This window comes from Salmo salar, chromosome ssa07 (genome assembly GCF_905237065.1).
Source record: "Salmo salar chromosome ssa07, Ssal_v3.1, whole genome shotgun sequence".
Classification (NCBI taxonomy): domain Eukaryota; kingdom Metazoa; phylum Chordata; class Actinopteri; order Salmoniformes; family Salmonidae; genus Salmo; species Salmo salar.
Genome location: NC_059448.1, coordinates 22,308,862 through 22,336,136, shown reverse-complemented (window position 1 = coordinate 22,336,136; position 27,275 = coordinate 22,308,862). Strand labels below are relative to the sequence as shown.

The 27,275-nt window shown below is 44.4% G+C and overlaps 1 protein-coding gene across 2 annotated transcripts in view; it reads left to right on the top strand.

Moving 5' to 3' along the window:
• Positions 1 to 2,447: 2,447 nt before the first annotated feature.
• chrnb1 (cholinergic receptor, nicotinic, beta 1 (muscle)) overlaps positions 2,448 to 27,275 on the top strand; it is a 28,274-nt gene continuing 3,446 nt past the window's right edge. The window contains exons 1-10 of one of the 2 annotated variants that reach the window (XM_014206824.2): positions 2,448 to 2,733; positions 5,784 to 5,917; positions 6,649 to 6,693; positions 7,348 to 7,457; positions 8,608 to 8,716; positions 10,394 to 10,538; positions 10,796 to 10,984; positions 17,598 to 17,821; positions 23,102 to 23,277; positions 26,535 to 27,098. In XM_014206824.2, coding sequence (XP_014062299.1) covers positions 2,673 to 2,733; positions 5,784 to 5,917; positions 6,649 to 6,693; positions 7,348 to 7,457; positions 8,608 to 8,716; positions 10,394 to 10,538; positions 10,796 to 10,984; positions 17,598 to 17,821; positions 23,102 to 23,277; positions 26,535 to 26,547 — 1,206 coding nt within the window. In that variant the 5' untranslated portion in view covers positions 2,448 to 2,672 and the 3' untranslated portion in view covers positions 26,548 to 27,098. Of the gene's footprint in view, positions 2,734 to 5,783; positions 5,918 to 6,648; positions 6,694 to 7,347; positions 7,458 to 8,607; positions 8,717 to 10,393; positions 10,539 to 10,795; positions 10,985 to 17,597; positions 17,822 to 23,101; positions 23,278 to 26,534; positions 27,099 to 27,275 lie in introns of those variants that run through there. The other variant, XM_014206823.2, reaches the window with a different exon arrangement.

Sequence of the window (27,275 nt, the reverse complement as noted above, 5' to 3'; positions counted from 1 at the left end):
TAATGTCACCAAAACCCAGAAGACAGCTAAATGCAGCACTCACCTTTGATGATCTTCATCAGATGACAACCCTAGAACATTATGTTATACAATACATGCATGTTTTGTTCAATCAAGTTCATATTTATATCAAAAACCAGCTTTTTACATTAGCATGTGACGTTCAGAACTAGCATACCCCCGCAAACTTCCGGGGAATTCGCTAACATTTTACTAAATTGCTCACGATAAACGTTCACAAAAAGCATAACAATTATTTTAAGAATTATAGATACAGACCTCCTCTATGCACTCGATATGTCCGATTTTAAAATAGCTTTTTGGTGAAAGCACATTTTGCAATATTCTAAGTACATAGCCCAGGCATCACGGGCTAGCTATTTAGACACCCGGCAAGTTTAGCACTCACCATAATCATATTTACTATTATAAAAGTTTGATTACCTTTTGTTGTCTTCGTCAGAATGCACTCCCAGGACTGCTACTTCAATAACAAATGTTGGTTTGGTCCAAAATAATCCATCGTTATATCCGAATAGCGGCGTTTTGTTCGTGCGTTCCAGACACTATCCGAAATGGTAAAGAAGGGTCGTGCGCCTGGCGCAATTCGTGACAAAAAAATTCTAAATATTCCATTACCGTACTTCGAAGCATGTCAACCGCTGTTTAAAATCAATTTTTACGCCATTTTTCTCGTAGAAAAGCGATAATATTACGACAGGGAATCTCCTTTTCGGCAAACAGAGGAAAAAATCACAAAGGCGGGGGCGGTCGGGTCACGCGCCTAAGCCCAGAGTCCCTTGATCGGCCACTTGAGAAAGGCGATAATGTGTTTCAGCCTGGGGCTGGGATGACGACATTCTGTTTTTTCCCGGGCTCTGAGCGCCTATGGACGACGTAGGAAGTGTCACGTTAGAGCAGAGATCCTTAGTAAAAGATAGAGATGGAAAAGAAGTTCAAGAAATGGTCAGACAGGCCACTTCCTGTAAAGGAATCTCTCAGGTTTTGACCTGCCATTTGAGTTCTGTTATACGCACAGACACCATTCAAACAGTTTTAGAAACTTTAGGGTGTTTTCTATCCATATGTAATAAGTATATGCATATTCTAGTTACTGGGTAGGAGTGGTAACCAGATTAAATCTGGTATGTTTTTTATCCAGCCGTGTCAATACTGCCCCCTAGCCCTAACAGGTTAATGCATTTGAGCCAATCAGTTGTGTTGTGACAAGGTAGGGGTGGTATACAGAAGATAGCCCTATTTGGTAAAAGACCGAGTCCGTAATATGGCAAGAACAGCTCAAAAAAGCAAAGAGAAACAACAGTCCATCATCACTTTAAGAAGTGAAGGTCAGTCAATTCAGAAAATGTCAAGAACTTTGAAAGTGCAGTCGCAAAAACCATCAAGCGCTATGATGAAACATGCTCTCATGAGGACCAACACAGGAAAGGAAGACCCAGAGTTACCTCTGCTGCAGAGGATACACGTTCATTAGAGTTACCAGCCTCAAAAATCTCAGCCCAAATAAATGCTTCGCATAGGTCAAGTAACAGACATATCTCAACATCAACTGTTCAGAGGAGACTGCGTGAATCAGGCCTTCATTGTCGAATTGCTGCAAAGAAACCAATACCAAAGGACACCAATGAGATGAAGAGACTTGCTTGGGCCAAGAAACACGAGCAATAGACATTAGAACATTGGAAATCTGTCCTTTGGTCAGATGAGTCCAAATGTGAGATTTCTGGTTCCAACCGTTGTGTCTTTGTGAGACGCAGAGTAGGTGATCGGATGATCTCTACATGTGTGGTTCCCACCGTGAAGCATGGTGGAGGAGGTGTGATGGTGTGGGGGAGCTTTACTAGTGACACCGTCAGTGATTAATTTAGAATTCAAGGCACAGCATTCTGCAGCGATATGCCATCCCATTTGGTTTGCGCTTAGTGGGACTATCATTTGTTTTTCCAACAGGACAATGACCAACACACCTCCAGACTGTGTAAGGGCTATCTGACCAAGAAGGAGAGTGATGGAGTGCTGTATCAGATGACCTCACCTCCACAATCACCCGACCTCAACCCAATTGAGATGGTTTAGGATGAGTTGGACCGCAGAGTGAAGGAAAAACAGCCAACAAATGCTCAGCATATGTGGAAACTCCTTCAAGACTGCCAGAAAAGCATTCCAGGTGAAGCTGGTTGACAGAATGCCAAGAGTATGCAAAGCTGTCATCAAGGCAAAGGGTGAATCCTTTGAAGAATCTCATTTAACACTTTTTTGGTTACTACATGATTCCATGTGTTATTTCATAGTTTTGATGTCTTCACTATTATTCTACAATGTAGAACATAGTGAAAATGAAGAATAACCCTAGAATGACTAGGTGTGTCCAAACGTTTGACTGGTACTTTATGAGAATCTTAATCAAATCCCTGCGTCTCCAATGCAAGTCGTCTGCGGTCTGTCCCGGTGGACACAGTGCCCCCGCTCACGTGGAGGTAATTTGAGCAGACAGCCGTTAACTCGAGCTGCCTGACTGACAGACAGCAACACTCTGGATTTACACCGAGACCGAGGAACTACACCGCACAAACAGCATAATAACTAATATTTGACGTGTAAAAGAGAATACATACTTACTGTTTTGAAGGCCTGTCGGTTTGTGGGTCGCCATGAGGACCCTGGACTTGCTCCTGCTGTTATGTTGCTTGTGTGGCCTGTACGCGGTGGGAGGTAAGTGGGACTTCAGAAACAGAGTTGTGGAGACATGGTAACTCACGGTCGATGTAGTTTGAAAATACCTACTTATTTCAATTGTTGTCAAGTGTTGATGGGCCGGCTATTTTATGCGCGTTCCCCTAAAACATGCACTTTACTATGTGCAACTCTATCAAGCAGTGAGTGAACCATAAAATCAGTCTGACATCAAACAGATATGATTTAAATTACAAGATTATTACAAGATATATCAATAGGAGAAGTACTTGGAGCAAAAAGAACAGACCAACTGCATTATTTAGGCCTCGGCTACTTACTATATATGAGTCACAACCTATTTCCAATGTACATTTAGGGGAATCCTGTCTTCCCGAAACTCCCCAGGAGAAACCACCCCAAACCATATCAGTATGATTGAGCTTTATAATTAAGAGAGGTCCATAATGGTGATTTCTTTTTTAGATTTCTACATTAAAAAAAATAAAAAATACCACCCAGCTGTTTGTAGTTCGTTTGAGGGGAGGTGTGTGTGTGGCATCTGGCATCTATACAGAAGGACTCATTTCTGCCTCTACTCTCAGCTATCTATCTATCTATCATTTCTGTACAGTTAAAAGGCCACTGAATAACAAGTGACAGTGGCCTTTGTCGTGAGCTCACGTAAAAATCTGGTGTATACTTTTATCCCAAATAAGTTCTACGCACACATCCTACCTGATTTCGAAGCCTACTTTGTGTAGCCTAAATGGGAGAGGCAAAGGTGCTAAACGCTTAACAACTGTCTGAGTCCTTCCCTGCTCTCCAGCTCCCCATCTGTCTGTCCCTTCCTGTGCTTGGCTAATGGAGGTGCCTGGTATTGTGATGGCTGTAATTTGTCCCTGTCAGAGGCGGTCCTGCTGGGCCACTGGTTCGTAGGGCCACATGATGAATGCTGCTGCCTCCAAAGCTGGCCATTATAAGTGCTGTGAAACCTTCAGAGGAAGAGGGGAAAACAGTAGTTATGCATGGAAGTGCTACCCTGCATCAATATTGGACAGTTTGGCGCGACTAAGGGTTGGACGCTTACAAGGCCACCGGGCTGGTTATACAGGGGCTTGACCTTTCACCAGACCTGGGTTCAATTCAGATTTGAAATCTTTTGAAATACTTCAGCTGCGCTTGATTGAGCTTGTCTGTTGCAATGGCAAGGATTTCAAATAGTATTTGTATATGTCTCTCTCTCTCTCTCTGTTTTGGTTGACAAAAAATGTAAAAGAATATTTCAGAGTAGTGAGGTGCAGAAGGTTAAGGATGCACCGTTCCACAACATGCTTTATGCCGGGAGTGGCTAGTCCTGACGACCCACCAAAGTATAGGCTTATATTCCAGCACAATCAATTTACCAACCCAGATACAGTTGAAGTGGGAAGTTTACATACACCTTAGCCAAATACATTTAAACTCAGTTTTCATAATTCCTGACATTTAATCCTAGTAAAAATTCCCTGTCTTAGGTCAGTTAGGATCACCACTTTTATTTTAAGAATGTGAAATGTCAGAATAATAGTAGAAAGAATGATTTATTTCAGCTTTTATTTCTTTCATCACATTCTCAGTGGGTCAGAAGTTTACATACACGCAATTAGTATTTGGAAGCATTGCCTTTAAATTGCTTAACTTGGGTCAAACGTTTCGGGGAGCCTTCCACAAGCTTCCCACAATAAGTTGGGGGAATTTTGGCCCATTCTTCCTGACAGAGCTGGTGTAACTGAGTCAGGTTTGTAGGCCTTGCTCGCACTCGCTTTTTCAGTTCTGCCCACAAATTTTCTATAGGATTGAGGTCAGGGCTTTGTGATGGCCACTCCAATACCTTGACTTTGTTGTCCTTAAGCCATTTTGCCACAACTTTGGAAGTATGCTTGGGGTCATTGTCCATTTGGAAGACCCATTTGCGACCAAGCTTTAACTTCCTGACTGATGTCTTGATGTTGCTTCAATATATCCACATACTTTTCCTCCCTCTATTTTGTGAAGTGCACCAGTCCCTCCTGCAGCAAAGCATCCCCACAACATGATGCTGCCACCCCCGTGCTTCACGGTTGGGATGGTGTGCTTCAGCTTGCAAGCCTCCCCCTTTTTCCTCCAAACATAACGATGGTCATTATGGCCAAACAGTTCTATTTTTGTTTCATCAGACCAGAGGACATTTCTCCAAAAAGTACGATCTTTGTCCCCATGTGCAGTTGCAAACCGTAGTCTGGCTTTGTTATGGCGGTTTTGGAGCAGTGGCTTCTTCCTTGCTGAGCAGCCTTTCAGGTTATGTCGATATAAGACTCATTTTACTGTGGATATAGATACTTTTGTACCTGTTTCCTCCAGCATCTTCTCAAGGTCCTTTGCTGTTGTTCTGGGATTGATTTGCACTTTTTGCACCAAGGTACGTTCATCTCTAGGAGACAGAACCCGTCTCCTTCCTGAGCGGTATGACGGCTGCGTGGTCCCATGTTGTTTATACTTGAGTACTATTGTTGTACAGATGAACGTGGTACCTTCAGGCATTTGGAAATTGCTCCCAAGGATGAACCAGACTTGAGGAGGTCTACAATTTTGTTTCTGAGGACTTGGCGGATTTCTTTTAATTTTCCCATGATGTCAAGCAAAGAGGCACTGAGTTTGAAGGTAGGCCTTGAAATACACCTTTAATTGACTCAAATGATGCCAATTAGCCTATCAGAAGCTTCTTGAGCCATGACATCATTTTCTGGAATTTTCCAAGCTGTTTAAAAGCACAGTCAACTGAGTGTATGTAAACTTCTGACCCACTGGAATTGTGATACGGTGAATTATAAGTGAAATAATATGTCTGTAAACAATTGTTAGAAAAATGACTTGTGTCATGCACAAAGTAGATGTCCTAACCGACTTGCCAAAAGTCTAGTTTGTTAAATAGAAATTTGTGGAGTGGTTGAAAAACGAGTTTTAATGACTCCAACCTAAGTGTATGTAAACTTCCGACTTCAACTGTATATTATATTATAGCATTTTATGTCCTTCTATGGTCCCATCCTCCCTCCTTCCCCTTTCAGGTGCGTCGGAGGGGGAGAAGCAGCTGATGAAAGCCCTGTTCAACAACTACAACCTGAAGGTTCGCCCTGCGGCCTCACCTGGCGCCAAGGTGGTGGTCCGGATTGGCATGATCCTCTCCTCCTTCGTCAGCCTGGTAAGGGGTGCCGCAACACACACACACGCACTCACACACAAACACACATAACCACTACATTACTGGCAACATTCCATCAACATACCAGTGAACATGACACATCCAAAGTGTTACAGGAAGTGAATGAGTAAGTGATAGGGCTATGTAGAGATCAGGTGATAGATAGAGGGAGAGTTACATGGTTCACCCCTTCTTCCCATCCCCCCCTCCTCTTCTTCTCTCCTCTCTCTGCTAGGTCAGGACAGCTGTCTAGCTAGACCCCTCCCTCTCCCCCTCTCATCTCCTTTCCTCTCTCTGCTAGGTCAGGACAGCTGTCTAGCTAGCTGACATTCTTCTGCAGGTTTTAAATAGCAGTGCCTGGCCGGTCTGTGCTCAGTGCAACTATATGCCCCTGGTTCAGGGACAATCACTCCAACCCCATTCACTGTTGCTTTTCACCACAGATCTAAGATCAGATTACCCAACCGGCATTCTAATCATAATCATTAGGGGGATAAAAAAATATCTGACCTTGAATCAGTAGTTAGAGGTGACTTCTACGTACTGTACCACCAAACCCCAACAACTCACCCCTTTTATCCCCACTGTACCCCTGTTTCCAAACATTACCCCTCTCTGGTTTCTGGTATAGAGAGAGAGGAGTGCAGACATCCACATTGTTCCCAGCTGTCTTGTAGTGGAGGGCCTTCCCATAATGCACCACGACCTTACTGTGTGCTCTTTCTCCCTAGAACATGAAAGCAGAAGAGATGAGCACAATCGTTATCATGAACCTGGTAAGTGTGTGTACAAACTGTTCTCTGTCTGTCTCTGTCTCTGTCACTCTCACTCTCACTATTCAGTCTACCTTGACCCAGGCTCCAATTCAATAACTTTATTTGCATGTAAAACATTTCTCCGTGCATCAACAGAGCTTTATAAAGCTAAAATGTCAATACACACAACACCGCAATACAAATCATGCACCCAGTAAGAACATTTGAAATAATAATACACAGTTTATGCAAAATGAAAAACTTATGCAAATGTTATTGATATTATTCATGGCCAAATGCACTGCAATATTGTGCTCCCTATAGTTAATGACACTAGCTGGAAAATGTGAAATAAATTGATCAAATGACGAAGTGGTTAGATTTCCAATCAGAAAGTTACCGCCTCCGTCTCTCTCTGTTTCTCCCGCTCACATGCACCTTTCTCCCTCCTCTTTTTCTATCTCCTGTCTTTCTCGTGATATTTCCATCTGTTTTTGAATCATTGAAACTTAAACCCAACACCCAAAACACACATGGACAATTCCTCTCTCTGTCTATCTCTCTCTCTCACACACACACACACACACACACACACACACACACACACACACACACACACACACACACACACACACACACACACACACACACACACACACATCGCTGTGATATCAGGAGTGGACAGACCACCGTCTCTCCTGGAAACCTAAAGAAAATGACGGGATCGAGGTGATGCGACTTCCTGCTGGGAAGGTCTGGCTGCCTGACATTGTCCTCATCAACAAGTAAGAACCTGTTATTCCTCCTGTGTAGCTCAGTTGGTAGACCATTGCGCTAGCAACAACAGGGACATGGGTTTGATTCCCACTGGGGCCACCCATACAAAAGTCACTTTGGATAAAAGCATATTTTAAATGGTATATATTGTTACCCGGGTGTCCATTTCAGTTCAGGAAGTATAATGATGTTCCAATATCAAAATGAATAACATAATGTTAGTGGTCTCAGTCATTTAGGTACTAAAAAGCTAAGGGTTGTGTCCAAAAAGCTTTTTTGAGAATATTGGCCATTTTGATGGCTTCTGCTCCTGTCCATTATCATTCAACACCATGTCTTTTAAGTTCACTGCAATAGTTTTGGCAGAACCTGGATGGGTCAGTCAGGACAGCGCACACACACACACTCGCTCAGTCAGTGTGGAGGCTCCCATTAACTATGCTGTAAATATCCCCTCTGCTCCGTTCATTCATCACTGCTTTATAGGCAATTAGGCAGCGCGGCTCCCCAATAACAGAGCCAGTGGCACCGCACCGCTCAGACAACGCTCCAGCTGGGAACCCACTCACACAGAACCACACAGCACAGAGGAGTGGGGAGTGGAGCTGGACGCACATACAAGCAAGCACACACACACTCTCTAACACTCTTAGAAAAAAAGGTGCTATCTACGTAGAACCTAAAAACGTTCCTTCGGCTGTCCCCATAGCAGAACCCTTTGAAGAGCCCTTTTTGGTTCCAGGTAGAACCTTTTCGGTACCAGGTAGAACTCCTTTGGGTTCCACGTAGAACCCTTTCCACAGAGGGTTCTACCTGGAACCAAAAAGGGTTGTAACTGAAACCAAAAAGGGTTCTGCTGTGGGGACAGCTAAAGAACCCTTTTGGAACCCTTTTTTTTATAAGTGTTTAACTCCAGCTGTTTGTGTGTGTGTGCTTGTGTGTGTGCAAGTGTGTGCACCTGTCTGTGTGTGTGAGAGAGAGGGTGATCTCATATTACCTCTGAAAACAGGGACTGGGTTTTAGAGGGGCCCTAGCCATAAGGACGAGCTTTCACCAGCCTTTTGCCAAGCCTATAAAACCATGCAGTGTAGACTACAGTACTGCGTGCTCAATCTGCCTGTCTAATTGTGGTGACGTCCCCTCTCTCCCTCTCTGCAGTAATGATGGTGTGTTTGATGTGGCCCTCCATGTCGCTGTCCAGGCCTATAGTAGTGGGAGGGTGACCTGGTCTCCCCCTGCCCTCTTCTGCAGTTCCTGTGGGGTCAAGGTGACACACACATGCACACACATGGACGTACACACACACACATCGCGCTCTAGCGACTCCTGTGGCGGGCCGGGCGCAGTGCACGCTGATAAGGTCGCCAGGTGTATGGTGTTTCCTCCGACACATTGGTGCTGCTGGCTTCCGGGTTAAGCGAGCATTGTGTCAAGAAGCAGTGCGGCTTGGCTGGGTTGTGTTTCGGAGGACGCATGGCTCTCGACCTTCACCTCCCAGATGCAGCAATGGGACAAGACTGTAACTACCAAATTGGATGTCATGAAATTAGGGAGAAAAAGGGGTACACATTTTGTGGGTGTGTCTCCCCCCATTATTATGTAGAAGTACTGAGAAACTCATTTTTGGTGACTTGTTTTACCCAGGTGGCGGTTACCCCAAGTTACCCAAACAGGTAGGCCTATATTATGTTCACTGTGCTAATGCAAGCGAAAAACTTGCATAAGCACAGTGAATATAATATAGGCCTACCTGTTTGGGTAAGTTAGGGTAACTGCCACCTGGGTAAAACATGCCTGTACTTCTCACAGAAACCACTTGTCACCCCCCCCCCCCAACACTTTCCCTGCTTGCCACTACTCTTGCCCAACAACAAATGTATTCTGTCTCATCACAATTTAAGCCAGTCCAGAAAAATGATCTTGAGGTAGGGTGGCGTTTTACCCCAAGTTACCCTACAATTGACCCGTGTCAGTCTAGACAACCCACGTAGAAAACAGAAAACCCAAAATGCATAGACAAAAACACCCCCCGTCACGCCCTGACCAATCTACTATGGAAAAATGACCTCATACTAAGGTCAGAACTTGACACCGTGTTATACTATATTATACTCTTCCATATGCAATTGCATAGCAGTAAGGTGCTTAACTATGCCGATGTTTAAAATGGTGCAATTCGTGCATATTTAGGAGTTGAGAAATAAATAAAGTAGGACTGGAAAGCTGGGATCCTCTTTTTTTTTTCTTCTAACAAAGGCATTAAAACTGAAAGAATTTTTGTGCATTGACTGCCTGTCATAATGCATGTTTCCCTCCCTATGGCACTTGAATGCACCTGGAGATGAATATTTTCTGCAGCGTAGAACAACCAACAACATGCCGACTAGGTAAATAGATATATTCTGAGGTTGTCCGATTTTTCTATTCATTACTCGTTTTGTTTGCAGAGGAAAAGTAAATATGGACTGTTCTAGCATCTTCGAAGTGCGCCTCGACAGAAATATTTTCTTCTTTCATGTTCCAAATTTTGGGGTCGTGTCGGCAATGATTTTTGACGTGGTGCAGCGCCACAGCTAAGTGACTGCAGCGGAAAAACTGACACACACACACTGAATGCAGGTTCACACATTCACACGTGCGCACAGACACGCATGCATATAAACACACACGCTTGTTGTGGTTACTTTTACCCTCTCTGTGTGTCTGTTCTCTCTTTTTGTCATAACACAGTCATGGCTAGAAGGGATCCTTTTGTCAAATTAACCTCAAGTTCAATTTTTCTAACCTTAACCTAATTCTCCTAACCTGCTACGTAAATGATCCTAACCTGCTGCATAAGTTATCCTAACCTGCTACGAAAAGTCAAATCTGGCGTTAATTTGACAAAGCTGGATCCCTTCTAGCCGTGACCCTAACGTCCCCACTTCCTGTTTCATGTTTCCAGGTGACATACTTCCCATTTGACTGGCAGAACTGCACCATGGTGTTCAAGTCTTACACCTACGACTCATCAGAGGTGGACCTGCAGTACGCTCTGGATGACCAGGGCAACGAGATCAAAGAGATCCAATACGACGGGGGCTTCAGTGGTGAGGGCACGAGAAGACGCACGCTCGCACAAACGTGCAAATACTCCAGCTGCACTTAGATGGCGTTGTCCTGCTGGCACAATGGAAACAATCGAATGTGTGTGTTGAAAGAACACAAATACTATTTGAACCCAGGGCTAGGGAAGAGATTAGAACACTGATGATTAAAAACAATCTTTATTGCTGTGTATGTTCACTAAAAAAGACTTTGGTTTGGTTACGTTTTCATTATGTTACCAAACACCCACTGTCCCCAGAGAGTGGTGAATGGTACATCCGCCACCAGCCCAGCAGGAAGAATGAGATCCGTGAGGACCTGTATGAAGACATCACCTTCTACCTGATCATCGAGAGGAAGCCTCTCTACTATGTCTTCAACATCATCATCCCCTGTATCCTCCTCACCTGCATAGCCATCTTCAACTTCTACCTGCCCCCCGACGCTGGTGAGATGGCAAAGATCTAGGATCAGTGTAATAATCATGGATTTATGTACCAGAGCGCTCACCACACATATGCACAGATCTAAGATCAGTTTACCCTCATCGACCCTAATCATAACCCTAACCTTGACGCTGGTGAGGCACAGATTCAGGATCAGTTTAGCCTCCTCTAATACTAACCTTAACTATTAGGGGTGTAATGCAAGACAGACATTAGGTGCAGCTATTTCTAATATAGCAGAGAGAACAGTGTGTTATAGAATGAGTGAAATTAATACATTTAGGGAGTATGTGGATGTCTATGTTGATATTGCCCTGTTCATCATGATATGCATCCTAAAACAGGATTGCCGGTACTTAATAGTAGGTTGAATAGATTCATGTATTTATATAGTGTTCATTTATAGAACCATATAGATCAGTAATACGTTTTAAAAATAGCCTGCTGTTGTAGTACGGTCCAACTGAAGCTCAGTTGGTAGAGCATGGTGCTTGTAGTGCCAGGGTAGTGGGACCACCCATAAGTCAAATTTATGCATGCATGACTGTAGGTTGCTTTAGATAAAAGCTTCTGCTAAATCAAATCAAGTCAAAGTTTATTTGTCACGTGCGCCGAATACAACAGGTTACAGTTACTTACAGTGAAATGCTTACTTACAAGCCCTAACCAACAGTGCAATTTTAAGTAAAAAAATAGGTATTAGGTAAACAATAGATAAGTAAAGAAATTTAAAAAAAACTGTGAAAATAACAGTAACGAGGCTACATACAGGTGGTACCGGTACAGAGTCATTGTGCAGGGGCACCGGTTAGTCGGGCTAATTGAGGTAATATGTACATGTAGGTATAGTTAAAGTGACTATGCATAGATGATAAACAGAGAGTAGCAGCAGTGTAAAAGAGGGGTTGGGGGGACGACACAATGCAAATAGTCCGGGTAGCCATTTGATTACCTGTTCAGGAGTCTTATGGCTTAGGGGTAAAAGATGTTGAGAAGCCTTTTGGTCCTAGACTTGGCGCTCCGGTACCACTTGCCAAGTGGTAGCAGAGAGAACAGTCTATGACTGGGGTAGCTGAGGCCTTCCCCTGACACCGCCTGGTATAGAGGTCCTGGATGGCAGGGAGCTTGGTACCAGTGATGTACTGGGCCATACGCACTACCCTCTGTAGTGCCTTGCGGTCGGAGGCTGAGCAGTTGCCGTACCAGGCAGTGATGCAACCAGTCAGGATGCTCTGGATTTTGCAGCTGTAAAACCTTTTTGAGGATCTGAGGACCCATGCCAAATATTTTCAGTTTCCTGAGGGGGAATAGGTTTTGTCGTGCCCTCTTCACTACTGTCTTGGTGTGTTTGGACCATGTTAGTTTGTTGGCGATGTGGACACCAAGGAACTTGAAGCTCTCAACATGCTCCACTACAGCCCCGTCGATGAGAATGGGGGCATGCTCAGCCTTCCTTTTCCTGTAGTCCACAATCATCTCCTTTGTCTTGATCACGTTGAGGGGTAGGTTGTTATTCTGGCACCGCCCGGCCAGGTCTCTGACCTCCTCCCTATAGGCTGTCTTGTCGGTGTTCGGGCCTACCACTGTTGTCGTCTGCAAACTTAATGATGGTGTTGGAGTCGTGCCTGGCCATGCAGTTGTGAGTGAACAGGAAGTACAGGAGGGGGCTGAGCACGCTCCCCTGAGGGGCTCCAGTGTTGAGGATCAGCGTGGCAGATGTGTTGTTACCTACCCTCACCACCTGGGGGCGGCCCATCAGGAAGTCCAGGATCCTGTTGCAGAGGGAGGTGTTTAGTCCCAGGATCCTTAGCTTAGTGATGAGCTTTGAGGGCACTATGGTGTTGAACGCTGAGCTGTAGTCAATAAACAGCATTCTCACGTAGGTGTTCCTTTTGTCCAGGTCGGAAAGGGCAGTGTGTAGTGCAATAGAGATTGCATCTGTGGATCTGTTTGACTGGTATGCAAATTGGAGTGGGTCTAGGGTTACTGGGATAATGGTGTTAATGTGAGCCATTACCAGCCTTTCAAAGCACTTCATGGCTACGGACATGAGTACTACGGGTCTGGCATACTTAAGCAATAAGCTACGAGGGGATGTGGTATATGGCCAATATACCACGGCTAAGGGCTTCTCTTGCGCGCAACCCCGAGTGCCTGGACACAGACTTTAGCCGTGGTACATTGGCCACATATCACAAACCCCCGAGGTGCCTTATTGCTATTATAAACTGGTTACCAACGTAATTAGAGCAGTAAAAAGAAATGTTTCGTCATACCCATGGTATACAGTCTGATATATCACGTCTGTAAGCCAATCAGCATTCGGTGCTTGAACCACCCAATTTATAATGTATATTATGGCACAGTGGAAGACCAGGCTAACTATCACAGAGTCTCTCATTGTGCAGAAATTGTGTGTTTTTCTTATGACCTTCGTCTTCCTACACACACACAGCCTCTCATGGGTGACCACGAGCACAGAATGTTCCTTCAGGCTCCAAGACACACGCAAGCACACACACACACACTTCAACACTAAAAAAGCTTGTTAAAACCCACCTACCTGTGAACATGTTTCTCTTTATGGACCCAAGGCTTCTGTAGGAGGGGAGTTAGAGAGAGTGGGGGGGGTGTTATTTGGCCACACTGTGACAGCACTGTAGCGTAGCAGCACAACACACAGACAGTACAAGGACACATTTAAGCCCGGGTCCCTGGGGCTCTGTATGTAAAGACAGTCTCTTTCCCTCTGTCTCTGTTCAGCTCTGTGCTTCTCTATGCCCCCCCCCCCCTCCCAAGGTCTCATACACACATGCATGTGCACTCCCTGTCTGCAGAGACGACAAAGGCCACAAACCCACTCCTTAAGGCGTGATAAATAGTGTCCTTTAAGCACCTTTGTTACGTCACTTGCTTATATCAATTTTAGAAGGGACGTTAAAAGTTCAGCCTGCTGCACTGTCCCAATGGACGCTCTATTATAGAGGGCCTGTTTTTATTTTATTTTTATCTCTAAACGGTTAAATTGGTGAGAAATATGTGTGACTTAAAACGCAGCTGTAATTCTCTTTCTCAAATGGCACTGACAATGTGGGTCGGTCTCTCTGTAAAAGTTGCTGACCACCTACCAATACACTGATTTGACAGTCAAACTATCACTTAAATGGCAGCCAACCATTGACGCTGTTGATATCCTATGGCGTGTCGTGATTCCTTGAAGTTAACAGGAAAAGTGTTATGTTCCCTGCTCCGTGATGGCAGCCTCCCGAAGTTAACACCCGTCATTCCAAAATATACAGTTGAAGTCGGAAGTTCACATAAACCTTAGCCAAATACATTTAAACTCAATTTTTCACAATTCCTGACATTTAATCTGAGTAGAGGTCAGTTAGGATCACCACTTTATTTTAAGAATGTGAAATGTCAGAGTAATAGTAGAGAGAATGATTAATTTCAGCTTTTATTTCTTTCATCACATTCTCAGTGGGTCAGAAGTTTACATACACTCAATTAGTATTTGGAAGCATTGCCTTTAAATTGTTTAACTTGGGTCAAACGATTCGGGTAGCCTTCCACAAGCTTCCCATAATAAGTTGGGGGAATTTTAGCCCATTCCTCCTGACAGAGCTGGTGTAACTGAGTCAGGTTTGTAGGCCTCGTTGCTCGCACACACTTTTTCAGTTCTGCCCACACATTTGAGGTCAGGGCTTTGTGATGGCCACTCTAATACCTTGACTTTGTTGTCCTTAAGCCATTTTGCCACAACTTTGGAGGAATGCTTGGGGTCATTGTCCATATGGAAGAACCATTTGCGACCAAGCTTTAACTTCCTGACTGATGTCTTGAGATGTTGCTTCAATATATCCACATAATTTTCCATCCTCATGATGCCATCTATTTTGTGAAGTGCACCAGTCCCTCCTGCAGCAAAGCACCCCCACAACATGATGCTGCCACCCGCCTGCTTCACGGTTGGGATGGTGTGCTTCGCCTTACTAGCCCCCCCCTTTTTCCTCCAAACATAACGATGGTCATTATGGCCAAACAGTTCTATTTTTGAGGACATTTCTCCAAAAAGTACGATCTTTGCCCCCATGTGCAGTTGCAAACCGTAGTCTGGCTTTTTTATGGCGGTTTTGGAGCAGTGGCTTCTTCCTTGCTGAGCGGCCTTTCAGGTTATGTCGATATAAGACTCATTTTACTGTGGATATAGATACTTTTGTACCTGTTTCTTCCAGCATCTTCACAAGGTCCTTTGCTGTTCTGGGATTGATTTGCACTTTTTGCACCAAGGTACGATCATCTCTAGGAGACAGAACTCGTCTCCTTCCTGAGCGGGGTGATGGCTGCGTGGTCCGATGGTGTTTATACTTACGTACTATTGTTTGTATAGATGAATGTGGTACCTTAAGGCGTTTGGAAATTGCTCCCAAGGATGAACCAGATTTGTGGAGGTCTACAATTTCTTTTCTGAGGTCTTGGTTGGTTTCTTTTGATTGTCCCATGATGTCAAGCAAAGAGGCACTGAGTTTGAAGGTAGGCCTTGAAATACATCCACATGCACACTTTCAATTGACTCAAATGATGTCAATTAGCCTATCAGAAGCTTCTTGAGCCATGACATAATTTTCTGGAATTTTCCAAGCTGTTTAAAGGCACAGTCAACTTAGTGTGTAAACTTCTGACCCATTGGAATTGTGACTAAGTGAAATAATCTGTCTGTAAACAATTGTTGGAAAAATTACTTGTGTCATGCATAAAGTAGATGTATTAACCGACTTGCCAAAACTTTAGTTTGTTAACAAGAAATTTGTGGAGTGGTTGAAAAGTGAGTTTTAATGACTCCAAGCTAAGTGTATGTAAACTTCCGACTTCAACTGTAGATATAAGCCTTCTACAATTTCTCATCTAACCAAATATAACCGATGTGAAATGGCTAGCTAGTTAGCGGTGGTGCGCGCTAATAGCGTTTCAATCGGTGACGTCACTCGCTCTGAGACCTTGAAGTAGTTGTTCCCCTTGTTCTGCAAGGGCCGCGGCTTTTGTGGCGCGATAGTTAACGATGCTTCAAGGGTGGCTGTTGTCGATGTGTTCAGAGGGCCCCTGGTTCGAGCCCAGGTAGGGGCGAGGAGAGGGACGGAAGCCATACTGTTACACAAACATGTAACGTTATAGGTTATTAAGTTTCCGTGTGGCTTTTGAATAGTGTTAGTTTAAACTGCGTTAAACCCCAAACGTTTGCCCCCTGTTCTATCGATTTCAGCGTGATATCCATGGAAGGGATTCCTAAAAAATGATTGCGTCACACTTATGGTGTTGGCGACCCACTTGAGTCAAAATGCAACACTTCGAAATGTAGCTAGCCATCTTCTACAAAGTGTCCTCTAACCAGTGATGTACACATTATTCCCAGATTCCGTGTGGGTTTTTGAGCTGTGTTAGTTTTATCAGGATGTGGAACTTCATCTCCCCTCTTGCGTTATTGATTTCAACGTGATAATCAATGAGTGATTGACAAAACAGTGTTGCACTTCTCTTTCTGTTTTGGTGACCCCAGTGTCAGTATGCTACGTTCCATAATGTAGCTGACTGGACTGTGTCCTGCAGGTAGTCCTCTAACCACTGATGTAAAAATATATCCAGTTTCCATGTGATTTTTGAGTTGGTTTCAATCGATGAGTGATTTATTGCCACTTGTCAGAGCAGCAGGGTTTTTGGTGCGTGTGCAGTTTACAAGGTGCTCGTTTAAAAAGAATACAAGTAATATGATTACTATTGTCGCATATATGTGTGTGTAGATTGTACATTTTATGTTGAGATTTTCAATATATCACAAACTGTTTCTGCATATTGGTTATTGATTTTTGACACTTTAAAACTGTGTTTTGACATTGGGCTTTTTATCAATATGTCTTGTCAACAGGAAGCAGTGACGGCAACATTTTTCCACATACGTTTTAGGAATATAAATGGAACTTTCAACATAAATTTCCAAATGGTATTGTACTTAATCAGGTAAAAAATGCTGAATCAGTCCAAAAATGTGCTGCAATTGATTGATTTTGATGATATGCTATTTTAGGGCCCCCTGTCTCCCCAGAAAGGGAACGTGAGATGAATCCCCCCCCCATTACAAGTCATTTAGCTGATGGATTACATAATGGGCCAGCTACTGTTAACACACAGAATCAATCCCTTTGTCTTCTCCCTTCCTCTCACTAACTACACACACGCACGTTCGTTTGCACACACACGCTCAGTAGGCCAGACTAAGGACATGTTACAAATGACTAAAGGGGATAATTCCTCTGTTAATAACCTATTAGGCTCTATAAATCCGCTCTGCACCGCATTAACCTGACCAACGGGACTCACGCTGGGTGTCCTCTGTTGGTAGCAACTGGGGAGGGGAGGAGGCTGGAGGAGATGGGGTGTGTGTGTGTGTGTGTGTGTGTATCCATATCTAAATTGTATAATATCAATTCTGTATAATGTCAGTGTATATATAGATCTCTCGCTCGTGTGTGTGTGTCATCTCTAACCTATGTGTATAATATCTGTTCTGTATGTTGTTCATCTATTTATCTCTCTGTGTGTCCTCCTTTCTCTCTCCAGGTGAGAAGATGGGTCTGTCCATCAACGTTCTGCTCACCCTGACTGTGTTCCTGCTGCTGCTGGCTGACAAGGTCCCCGAGACCTCCCTGGGTGTCCCCATCATCGTCAACTACCTCATGTTCACCATGATCCTGGTCACCGTCTCAGTCATCCTCAGTGTGGTGGTCCTCAACCTGCACCACCGGTCCCCCTCCACACACCACATGCCCATGTGGGTCCGCAAGGTGAGATTGGGCAGCCCTGTTGTAAGACCGCCCCCCCAAAAAAAAATGCCTTCCTCTCTCCCTTCCTTTCCTCATAGAAACCGATACGATGAAAACGCTAAACATATTTATGATGGTTGGAGGAGGAATGCAGAAGAAAACAATAGAAGAAAAAAACATTTGTAAAGGGAGTCTCAGGCAGGCGGGAAGGTGTGTGTGTGTGTGTGTGTGTGTGTGTGTGTGTGTGTGTGTGTGTGTGTGTGTGTGTGTCCATACGTGCCTGTGAATATGCGTGCGTGTGTTGAATGTGTGTGTCCGTCCAGACGTGCACCTGCATGCATATTAACCTCCATTGGCTCTAGCCGCTACATTATTTCAAGCTAATTACATCGCCTCGGTAGTGCTCCACCACCGCTATAGGTCGCCGCCCGCCCATCATTGAATGGCTGAACAATCACCATGGCTACGGCGGAAAATGTGCATATTTTAATAGAACGAAACGGCACGGAAATGGATGATAGAAAAAAAGAAAGGGACAAAATACAGTACTTATCCTCCTTTTCCCTCTGTTCCTCCCACTAGCGCTTCTGGGAGGGGGGGCAGGGGGGGCCAGTGCCCCTGTGACAACAATTTTGGACCCCCTTGTGGCCCCCCTAAATGTGGAGTATGAAATAAGTTTTACATAACTCATTTTTTTTTACATCCGTTATTAGACAGTGGCAACGCGGAACATGGTCTTTTGCCTGCAATGCCATGAAGAAAACGATTTGACAACAATAACGTCTAATGTAACTGGCCCCTCTAACAGTACAACTGGCCCCAGCTTGCCCCCCCCCCAGTTGAAATGGTCTAGAACCGCTACTGGTTCCTCCTCCTTTTGTCCCTCCTCTAAAAGTGAGTGTGCGTCAACAACTAGAAGATATTCAACTGAGGAGAGAGACCCGTTGACAGGATGTATTCATTAGCTGGTTAGCATATCAGTGTACTCGGAGTGAATGGGGAATGCCACATAGGACAGAGTGAAATGCGATATCCAGGGTTGTGGTCAATTCCATTTCATTTCAGCTAATACAGGAAGTAAACAAAAATTCCAAATCCAATAAAAAATAAAGAAATGTGTGTATGCATGTGTATGCGCGTGTGTGTGTGTGTATATATATATATATATATAAAAGCATTGAGATGTCACAGTGAGTAGCAAGCACTGAGAAATAATGTCATTGGAATGTCAGTTTACTTCCTGAGCTGACTGTATTTAAATGAAATTGGATAGAGCAGAGATCAAGGTTCACTTCCAGATATGCTTGCTACTCACTGTGACATCACACGTTGGATCAATGATGACAGTTAGCCTTAATTGGTTAGGACCATTGTGGGTTAGTGCACACTTCATTGTCTGTTTATGTGAAGAAGAGAAAGAGGGTGATTTAAAAAGCCTTTATTGTCAAATTCAGGAATGCACTTAGAGGTTCAATGTGACATCCACCGAAATCAGTTAAACCTCAGATATGGTGTTCCTATCACATAGGAAAGAGCAGGAAGCCACTGAAGACTGTCTGATTTCAATAAACATACCGAGTCCCGGCGTATGGAGACCATGTCTCCTTTCTCCAGCAACAGAATCACTGCATTGGATACATACAGTACTGATTGTGTCCATCATTGTAGTCGCTTGCCGCCATTATACGGTTGTCTGATGTAGTAGACCCTTCTCACTGGTGCTGTGAAGGCCCTGTATCAGTGCTGTAGGCGTTACCAATGTTAGTGAGGACATTGGTGTAGACCAGAGAGGTGTCAGCATTGAAGGGTCCCACTGGATGGCCTAAAGCAGCAGAGAAGGCCTGCGTTCTCTTTCTCCCTTCAGCTCCTCCACCTCTCCTCTCAGTTGATCCACTGGGTTCTTGTGGCTCTGCAGTGCAGTCTTGGTGACGCTCAGACCACTCCTTGCTCGACCACCTTGTTCACTAACACGGCATTCTCTCTTCAGTTCCTCCATCTCACCGGCTGTCAGTTTGGCCTCCATGTACCTCATCTCCACACTCTGTTCCAAACCCATGTCTCTCAGCTCAGCCGTCAGGTTGGGGTTGTCTCTAGCTTCGGTCCTGTGACCTTGTTGAGTGATGTCGTTCTCTCGGACACCTCCTCTATGTCCCTGAGCCCATGCCACAGACAGACAGACAGACAGACAGACAGACAGACAGACAGACAGACAGACAGACAGACAGACAGACAGACAGACAGACAGACAGACAGACAGACAGACAGACAGACAGACAGACAGACAGACAGACAGACAGACAGACAGACAGACAGACAGACAGAACAGCAACACCAGCAGAGCTACAGCACCCCTCATTCTGAAACAGTAGCTGTTTCCAGAAAGTATGTCGTCTATGAGGCCCAGTCCCCTTCTTTAGATATACATCAGAGGTGGCTGTTGGGAAGAGATATTGGAGGACAGGCTCATTGTAACGGCTGGAATGGAATAAATAGAACGGTATCAAGCCCTTTCCATTCATCAATCTCAGGCATAACAGTGAGCCTGTCCTCTGATTTCTCCTCCCGCCAGCCACCTCTGATACACACTGACCACGGTGGACTAATACATGGGAACTTTAACGGGTGACCTCAGTGGAACATTTGGGGAACATAGCCTCGGACTGTGCATGATGTAGCAGAACACCGGTAAAGATGAGTGAAATCTGGGGTTGTTTAAGGCCATGGATTGAGGAAAAAGACGAGAGAGACGCCAAACACTACATACTAAATCCTCCTTCTTTTTAACCTACTGCTCCTCTTGTTGAAGTGTGTTTATCTCGAGCTGGGAGAGGTTTATTGGGTGTGTTTCCGTTTGGCACGTGTGCCTGCGTACATTTGTGTGTGTGTGTGTGTGTGTGCGCTTGTCCGTGTGTGTGCTGGCAGGCGTTCCTTGTCTGATAGTCCTCTCTCTGATGTCGGCGCTTGGCAGCTTGGACGAAAACTTCCTCTTGCCAGTCTAACCAACTAGGGATCCAATCCCCACACACATTTCCTTAGCCGTGTTGTTGGAGAGCACCACGTCAATCGTCCCAACAACAACAACAAAAAGTTCCTATTCTAGCAGAGCGTAAGAGAAAACACGAGTGGCCGTGTCCGAAATCAGTCTTGCCTGGTACTTACTAAAACTGCATGCTGTGTTCTTATCGTACTACATAGTATTTAGAATGTACTGTTTAGTAAAAACAGTAAGCTACAAATATCAGCCTACTAGTCTTATCCTACTGAGAATGTGTCATCTAACACACAGTTGTGTTGATTCCTTCATTTTGGTACAGAGCTCCTCTCAGCTGTTGTCAGATACACATGGGTCTGGAAAGACGATTCTCTTCCTCGATAGTGTGCAGCAAATTCTTCTAGATGAAAAGCCAAAATGAGTGACATCCTGGAATTTTAAAGTATACTACGTTTTTAGAAATGTCATGTACTATAAAACGTTCTATTTTCGCATGCCAAAAATGCCTATGCAAGTACGGGTATTCGGACACGGTCTCTCTCTCTCTCTCTCTCTCTCTCTCATATCTGAGTCCCATTATCTGCAAACAGAGACGCATGTAGACGCTCCCAGGCCGTTGCCGAATAGCTTTTCTACTGGCACCTGATTGAATTTTCCTCCCTGATACGACTACTTTTGAGAATGAGAGGGTTGATGCATTGAGACTCAGTCATGCAAAAAATAGTTTTCTACGGTGTGTTCACTCAGACTCGCGCACATGCAGCGCTGGCTTGTGTGTCGGGAGTGATTGAGTGGACACACAAGTGCGCGCGCAAATGCAAGCACACATTCACACACACACACACAGAACGAGAAGGTCGGCTTTAGTGCAAACTCAATGAGTGTATATCTGACATTGGAGTGGTGGACAGTAGCCTTCCAACACTATATAGTGTATTCGTAAGAAAAGATTCAGTTTGTTATTTATTTATAGATAGCTTATACAGTACCATTTTCTACATTGTAGAATAATAGTGAAGTGACACATGGAATAACTACTATGAAACTATGAAATTACACATTGAATAATGTAGTAACCAAAAAAAGTGTTCAACAAATTAAAATATATTTTAGTAGCCACCCTTTGCCTTGATGACAGCTTTGCACTCTCTTGGCATTACTAATATTGAGTTGCACCCCCTTTTCGCTCTCAGAACAGCTTCAATTCGTCGGAGCATGGACTCTGCAAGGTGTCGAAAGCGTTCCACAGGGATGCTGGCCAATGTAGACTCAAATGCTTCCCACAGTTGACTGGATGTCCTTTGGGTGGTGGACCATTCTTGATACCCACAGAAAACTGTAAAGTGTGAAAAACTCAGCAGTGTTGCAGTTCTTGACACACTTAAACCGGTGCACCTACTACCACACCCCGTTCAAAGGCACGTAAATCTTCTGTCTTGCTCACTCACCCTCTGAATGGCACACACATACACAATCCATGTCTCAGTTGTCTCAAGGCTTAAAAATCCTTCTTTAACCTGTCTCCTCCCCTTCATCTACACTAATTGAAGTGGATTTAACGGGTGACATCAATAAGGGATCATAGCTTTCACTTGGATAGTCACCAGGTGTCCCGGATAGGTACAGTGAAATGTGTTGTTTTAGACCAGGGGTGTCAAACTCATTCCGTGGAGGGCCTAGTGTCTGCTGGTTTTAGGTTTTTCCTTTCAATTAAGACCTAGACAACCAGGTGAGGGCAGTTCCTTACTAGTCAGTGACCTTAATTTATCAATCGAGTACAAGGGAGGAGCGAAAACCCACACTCGGCCCTCCGTGGAATGAAACGTTTTACAGGGTCAGCCATAGTAGTATGGTGCCACTGGAGCAAATTAGGGTCAAGGGCACATCGACAGATTTTTCACCTTGTCAGCTCAGGTATTTGAACCAGCTACCTGCCGCCATTCAGAAAGAGAGGCGAACACACACACACACACACACACACACACACACACACACACACACACGAGATACAAGTACAGTTAGCGGAAGCAACAGCTGGTCAACAGCCTTGCTGATAATAACATGCTGATTCATGGTATTTCTGAAGGTATTTATACAGACATATCCAATGAAACATTCATTACTGACAGTAGGTCTCTGGAAAGCCATGAAGGTTGTTCAAATCCATGAATATCACTGAATATTACTTTGACTGATTACCCCCATGCAGTAAAAAAATAAGGCATTTTTCCATAGTTCAATCAATGTTACGCTGCCTGCCGTGCTAAGCCCTCCCTTCTCCCCCTTCCTCCCTTTCCTCCCTCTCCCAGATCTTCATCCACATGCTGCCCCCCTACCTGGGCATGCTACGGCCCAAGGTGGAGATGCCCCTCTCCCTGGACCAGCCCCCCAGGAGGGAGAAGAACAATATGGCTATCAGCCGCGCTGCCGACGAGTACTTCATACGCAAGCCCAACACCTGCTTCCTCTTCCCCAAACCCAACAGGTGAGAGGTCAGGGGTTACAGGTCACTGGAGAGGGGGGGGGGTGTAAAATGTTAGCCCAACACCATAGAGATGAAAAGAGGTCTCATCTTTGTATCTGTGCCATTATGGCATCTGTAACATTTACATTTACGTCATTTAGCAGACGCTCTTATCCAGAGCGACTTACAAATTGATGCATTCACCTTATGATATCCAGTGGAACAACCACTTTACAATAGTACATCTATATCTTTTTGGGGGGGGGGTAGGGGGGGTTAGAAGGATTACTTTATCCTATCCCAGGTATTCCTTAAAGAGGTGGGGTTTCAGTTGTCTCCGGAAGGTGGTGATTGACTCCGCTGTCCTGGCGTCGTGAGGGAGCTTGTTCCACCATTGGGGTGCCAGAGCAGCGAACAGTTTTGACTGGGCTGAGCGGGATCTGTGCTTCCGCAGAGGTAGGGAGGCGAGCAGGCCAGAGGTGGATGAACGCAGTGCCCTTCTTTGGGTGTAGGGACTGATCAGAGCCTGAAGGTACGGAGGTGCCGTTCCCCTCACGGCTCCGTAGGCAAGCACCATGGTCTTGTAGCAGATGCGAGCTTCAACTGGAAGCCAGTGGAGTGTGCGGAGGAGCGGGGTGACGTGAGAGAACTTGGGAAGGTTGAACACCAGACGGGCTGCGGCATTCTGGATGAGTTGTAGGGGTTTAATGGCACAGGCAGGGAGCCCAGCCAACAGCGAGTTGCAGTAATCCAGACGGGAGATGACAAGTGCCTGGATTAGGACCTGCGCCGCTTCCTGTGTAAGGCAGGGTCGTACTCTGCGAATGTTGTAGAGCATGAACCTACAGGATTGGGTCACCGCCTTGATGTTAGCGGAGAACGACAGGATGGATGGTGCCATTGAGGCAATCTTCATTTTAAAGTAGTCAATTTTCTTATTTTTTTGTTGAAAAAAGTGTAATGCTAATATTGGTGATTTACCGCCACCTGTAGTAGCAGTAAATCCAATAGCAGTCCCCAATCTCACTTGTAGGCTATGTCATGGCAACGTTGGCTAGCTAAGCTCATGCGTAGAAACACGTCATTGGGTCTAACAGTCGTCTCGCGCCGAACTGCGCATGTGCAGGCCGTCAAATCAAGGCACTCCCTCGATATAAAGTTGTTTTGACGGAAATGAAAATGTGTCCTTTTTTCACTTTCACAAGGTTGGAGTAATAAGATGTTCAACTACTTAAAGCTGCAATATGTAACTTCTTGAGTGACCTGACCAAATTCACATAGAAATGTGTTTGGTAGATATATCACTCTCGTTGAAAGCAAGTCTAAGAAGCGGTAGATCTCTTCTTTGTGTACTATTTCTGTGCTTCCCGTTCTTAAGTTTCTTTTTTGTATCGTTTACTTTAGGTTTTGTACAGCAGCTTCAAACAGCTGAAAATGCAATTGTTTTGGTAATGGAAAATATATTTCTCAGCGGTTTAGAAGGTACAATGAATTATTCTCTACACCAGTGGTCACCAACCTTTTTCTGAGTCAAGATCACTTTGAGTCAAAATGCAAGCCGAGATCTACCGCTCAGATTTGTTTTAAAACATGACTTAAGAAAGTAAGCCTATGCAACATTAACCAAGTAAAAACAGTGCTGTAGCAATGAGGTTTGTGCAGTAGGCTATAGGCCCAATACATTATAACTACATATTGGCTACGCTTGAATTGCCCTGCCAATGTTCTACTCAGACCATTTTGATATGATATTTAAAACATGTAGGTATATGATCACACTGGTAATAGATCATTTGTTTTATTACTTGTGAGGCACAGCTGAGTGAGAATAATATTGAACTTATTTTTTTTACTGGACTGATTGCATATGATGGTCAGTGTGAAGGGAAGGAGGGTAGTGATGGGCATTCAGTCTTTTTGGTGAGCAGGCTCCCAAACAGCTCTTAGTTCGAAATGCTTCAAATCAATCTAGAACCATGAGAAAAATTGCAAATCTCCAATGTAAATCCCAAATGCCACATCGTGAAATGCGCATTGAAATACATTTTTACCTGGCCAAATTATTAGATGATCTGTAAAAATGAAAAATGTTTTTACGCCCTGGGGGGGAAAAAAATCACTGTGGACCAGATTGATGTGCTTTCCCCGCTATGTAATGTTTCTGCAGTGAACATTCACCCTCTTCAGATAATTATTTTGTAATTATTTTGATAATTATTCTGCAGAAAAACATTGAGCTAAAAAAAAAACAGTAGTAGCAGTATTCAAAATTGCAAATGACCCATCACTAAGGGAGGGGGCAGCGGTGAGGCTGCCTCTCACCTCACTGACACCGTCCCTCCGCTCTCCCTTCCTCTGCTGAAAAAAAGAGGACACAGTCTTCCAGCTGATGGCAAAACTCAAGTTGCACTGCATTATTTCTGCCTCCATGCATCAATTCATGTTGTTACTCCTTGTCACGACTTCTGCCGAAGTCGGTTCCTCTCCTTGTTCGTTCGGCGGTTGACGTCACTGGTCTTCTAGCCATCGCCGATCCATTTTTCATTTTCCATTGGTTTTGCCTTGTTTTCCCACACACCTGGTTTTCATTCCCTCATTACGTGTTGTGTATCTAACCCTCTGTTCCCCCCCCCCCCCCCATGTCTTTGTGTGGTATTGTTTATTTGTAAGTGCTTGTGCACATGTTGACTGGCGCGCGACGGGTTTTGTACCCATGTCTTGTTACTTTTCATGCCGTTGGTTGTTAAACTGCGTCGGCTATTACTTAGTTCTGCTCTCCTGCGTCTGACTTCCCTGCAACCGGTTACGCACCCCTTACAGTCCTATTACAGTGCTGGTTGTAGCGTGAGTGGAAGTAGGGAGAACAAGCATTTTATGGCTTTAACAGAGTGTTGACAGTGCTGAAAACAACTTAAACATTTAACTTACTCATAAAAAAACTGCTGCTTTTTGCTGTATTCGTTGAGTCTCTCTAGTCATGGTTTTGAAATCTCACAGTATCAACTTTGCTGTGCATTTGAGGTTTCTTTTTTAAAGTCTGTGGCTCTAGGAAACTACAGACACGGTGATCTGAGCTAACTGATTGGCCAGCGGCAGGCCTATAGGTTCACTTGATTTGCTCTCAGGGCGGGTAGGCGGAGTTCTTCCTTCAGATACATAAAATGGGAACACTGACTTCCCCGGCGCTAAGGCTGCTGAATCAAGTGCACCTACTGTCAACAGCGCAATACATTTAAATATGAACGCAAGGCTTTATCGTTGTTCTTTTTTTTTTACAGAAATGTTTGGTGATCGACTAGGAATGCCATGGAGATCGACCCGCGATCGACCTTTTGATGACCTCTACACTATACTTGCTTGTTTTGTCACATAAACTGAAATTAGGCTATGAGAATTTTAGCAACCAGGAAATGGCTGAGCAATATCTGCATAGTGCGTCTTTAAGACAGCGGCTCGAATCTAGGTCGTGGCTTTTAGATTTCGAGAAAATTAACAACTAAGGAAGAATTTTTTTACTTCTTTCATTGACTTCTCAAACCCAAACCACGGCCTGGTCTGCTTTGTCTGTTTCGCAAGCCTTCCTGGAAGTCTCACGATGTTGTGCCTCTGGGTTTAGAAACTCTGTGATAGCACCCTATTTAAAGAAGACAATGCTCTGATCATTGGGTGATCGCTCCCAACCCATAGGAATCTCCACCCAGTTGACTACTTTAAAATGATGGAATCCCTCAATGGCAATGGCCATGCTAAAGTGGGATATATGAAAGTTGAATCCTCTAACTATCTCTACGGTAATTTTGAAGGTTATTGCATTGGCATAGAATAAAACATTCTAGAATATACATTCCCATTCGATTTCTGTGTCTGTGATGTGATAGATGGGACCTGCGGCCATATTAAGTGTACCTATTCTCCCCATCGTGGATTTAACAATGGTGGAAACTCCCTCCAGCCAATGCTTGCACCAATTCAATGATTTTTTTAAAGTAATTCTAATTGTCATTCTGATGGTAAAGATG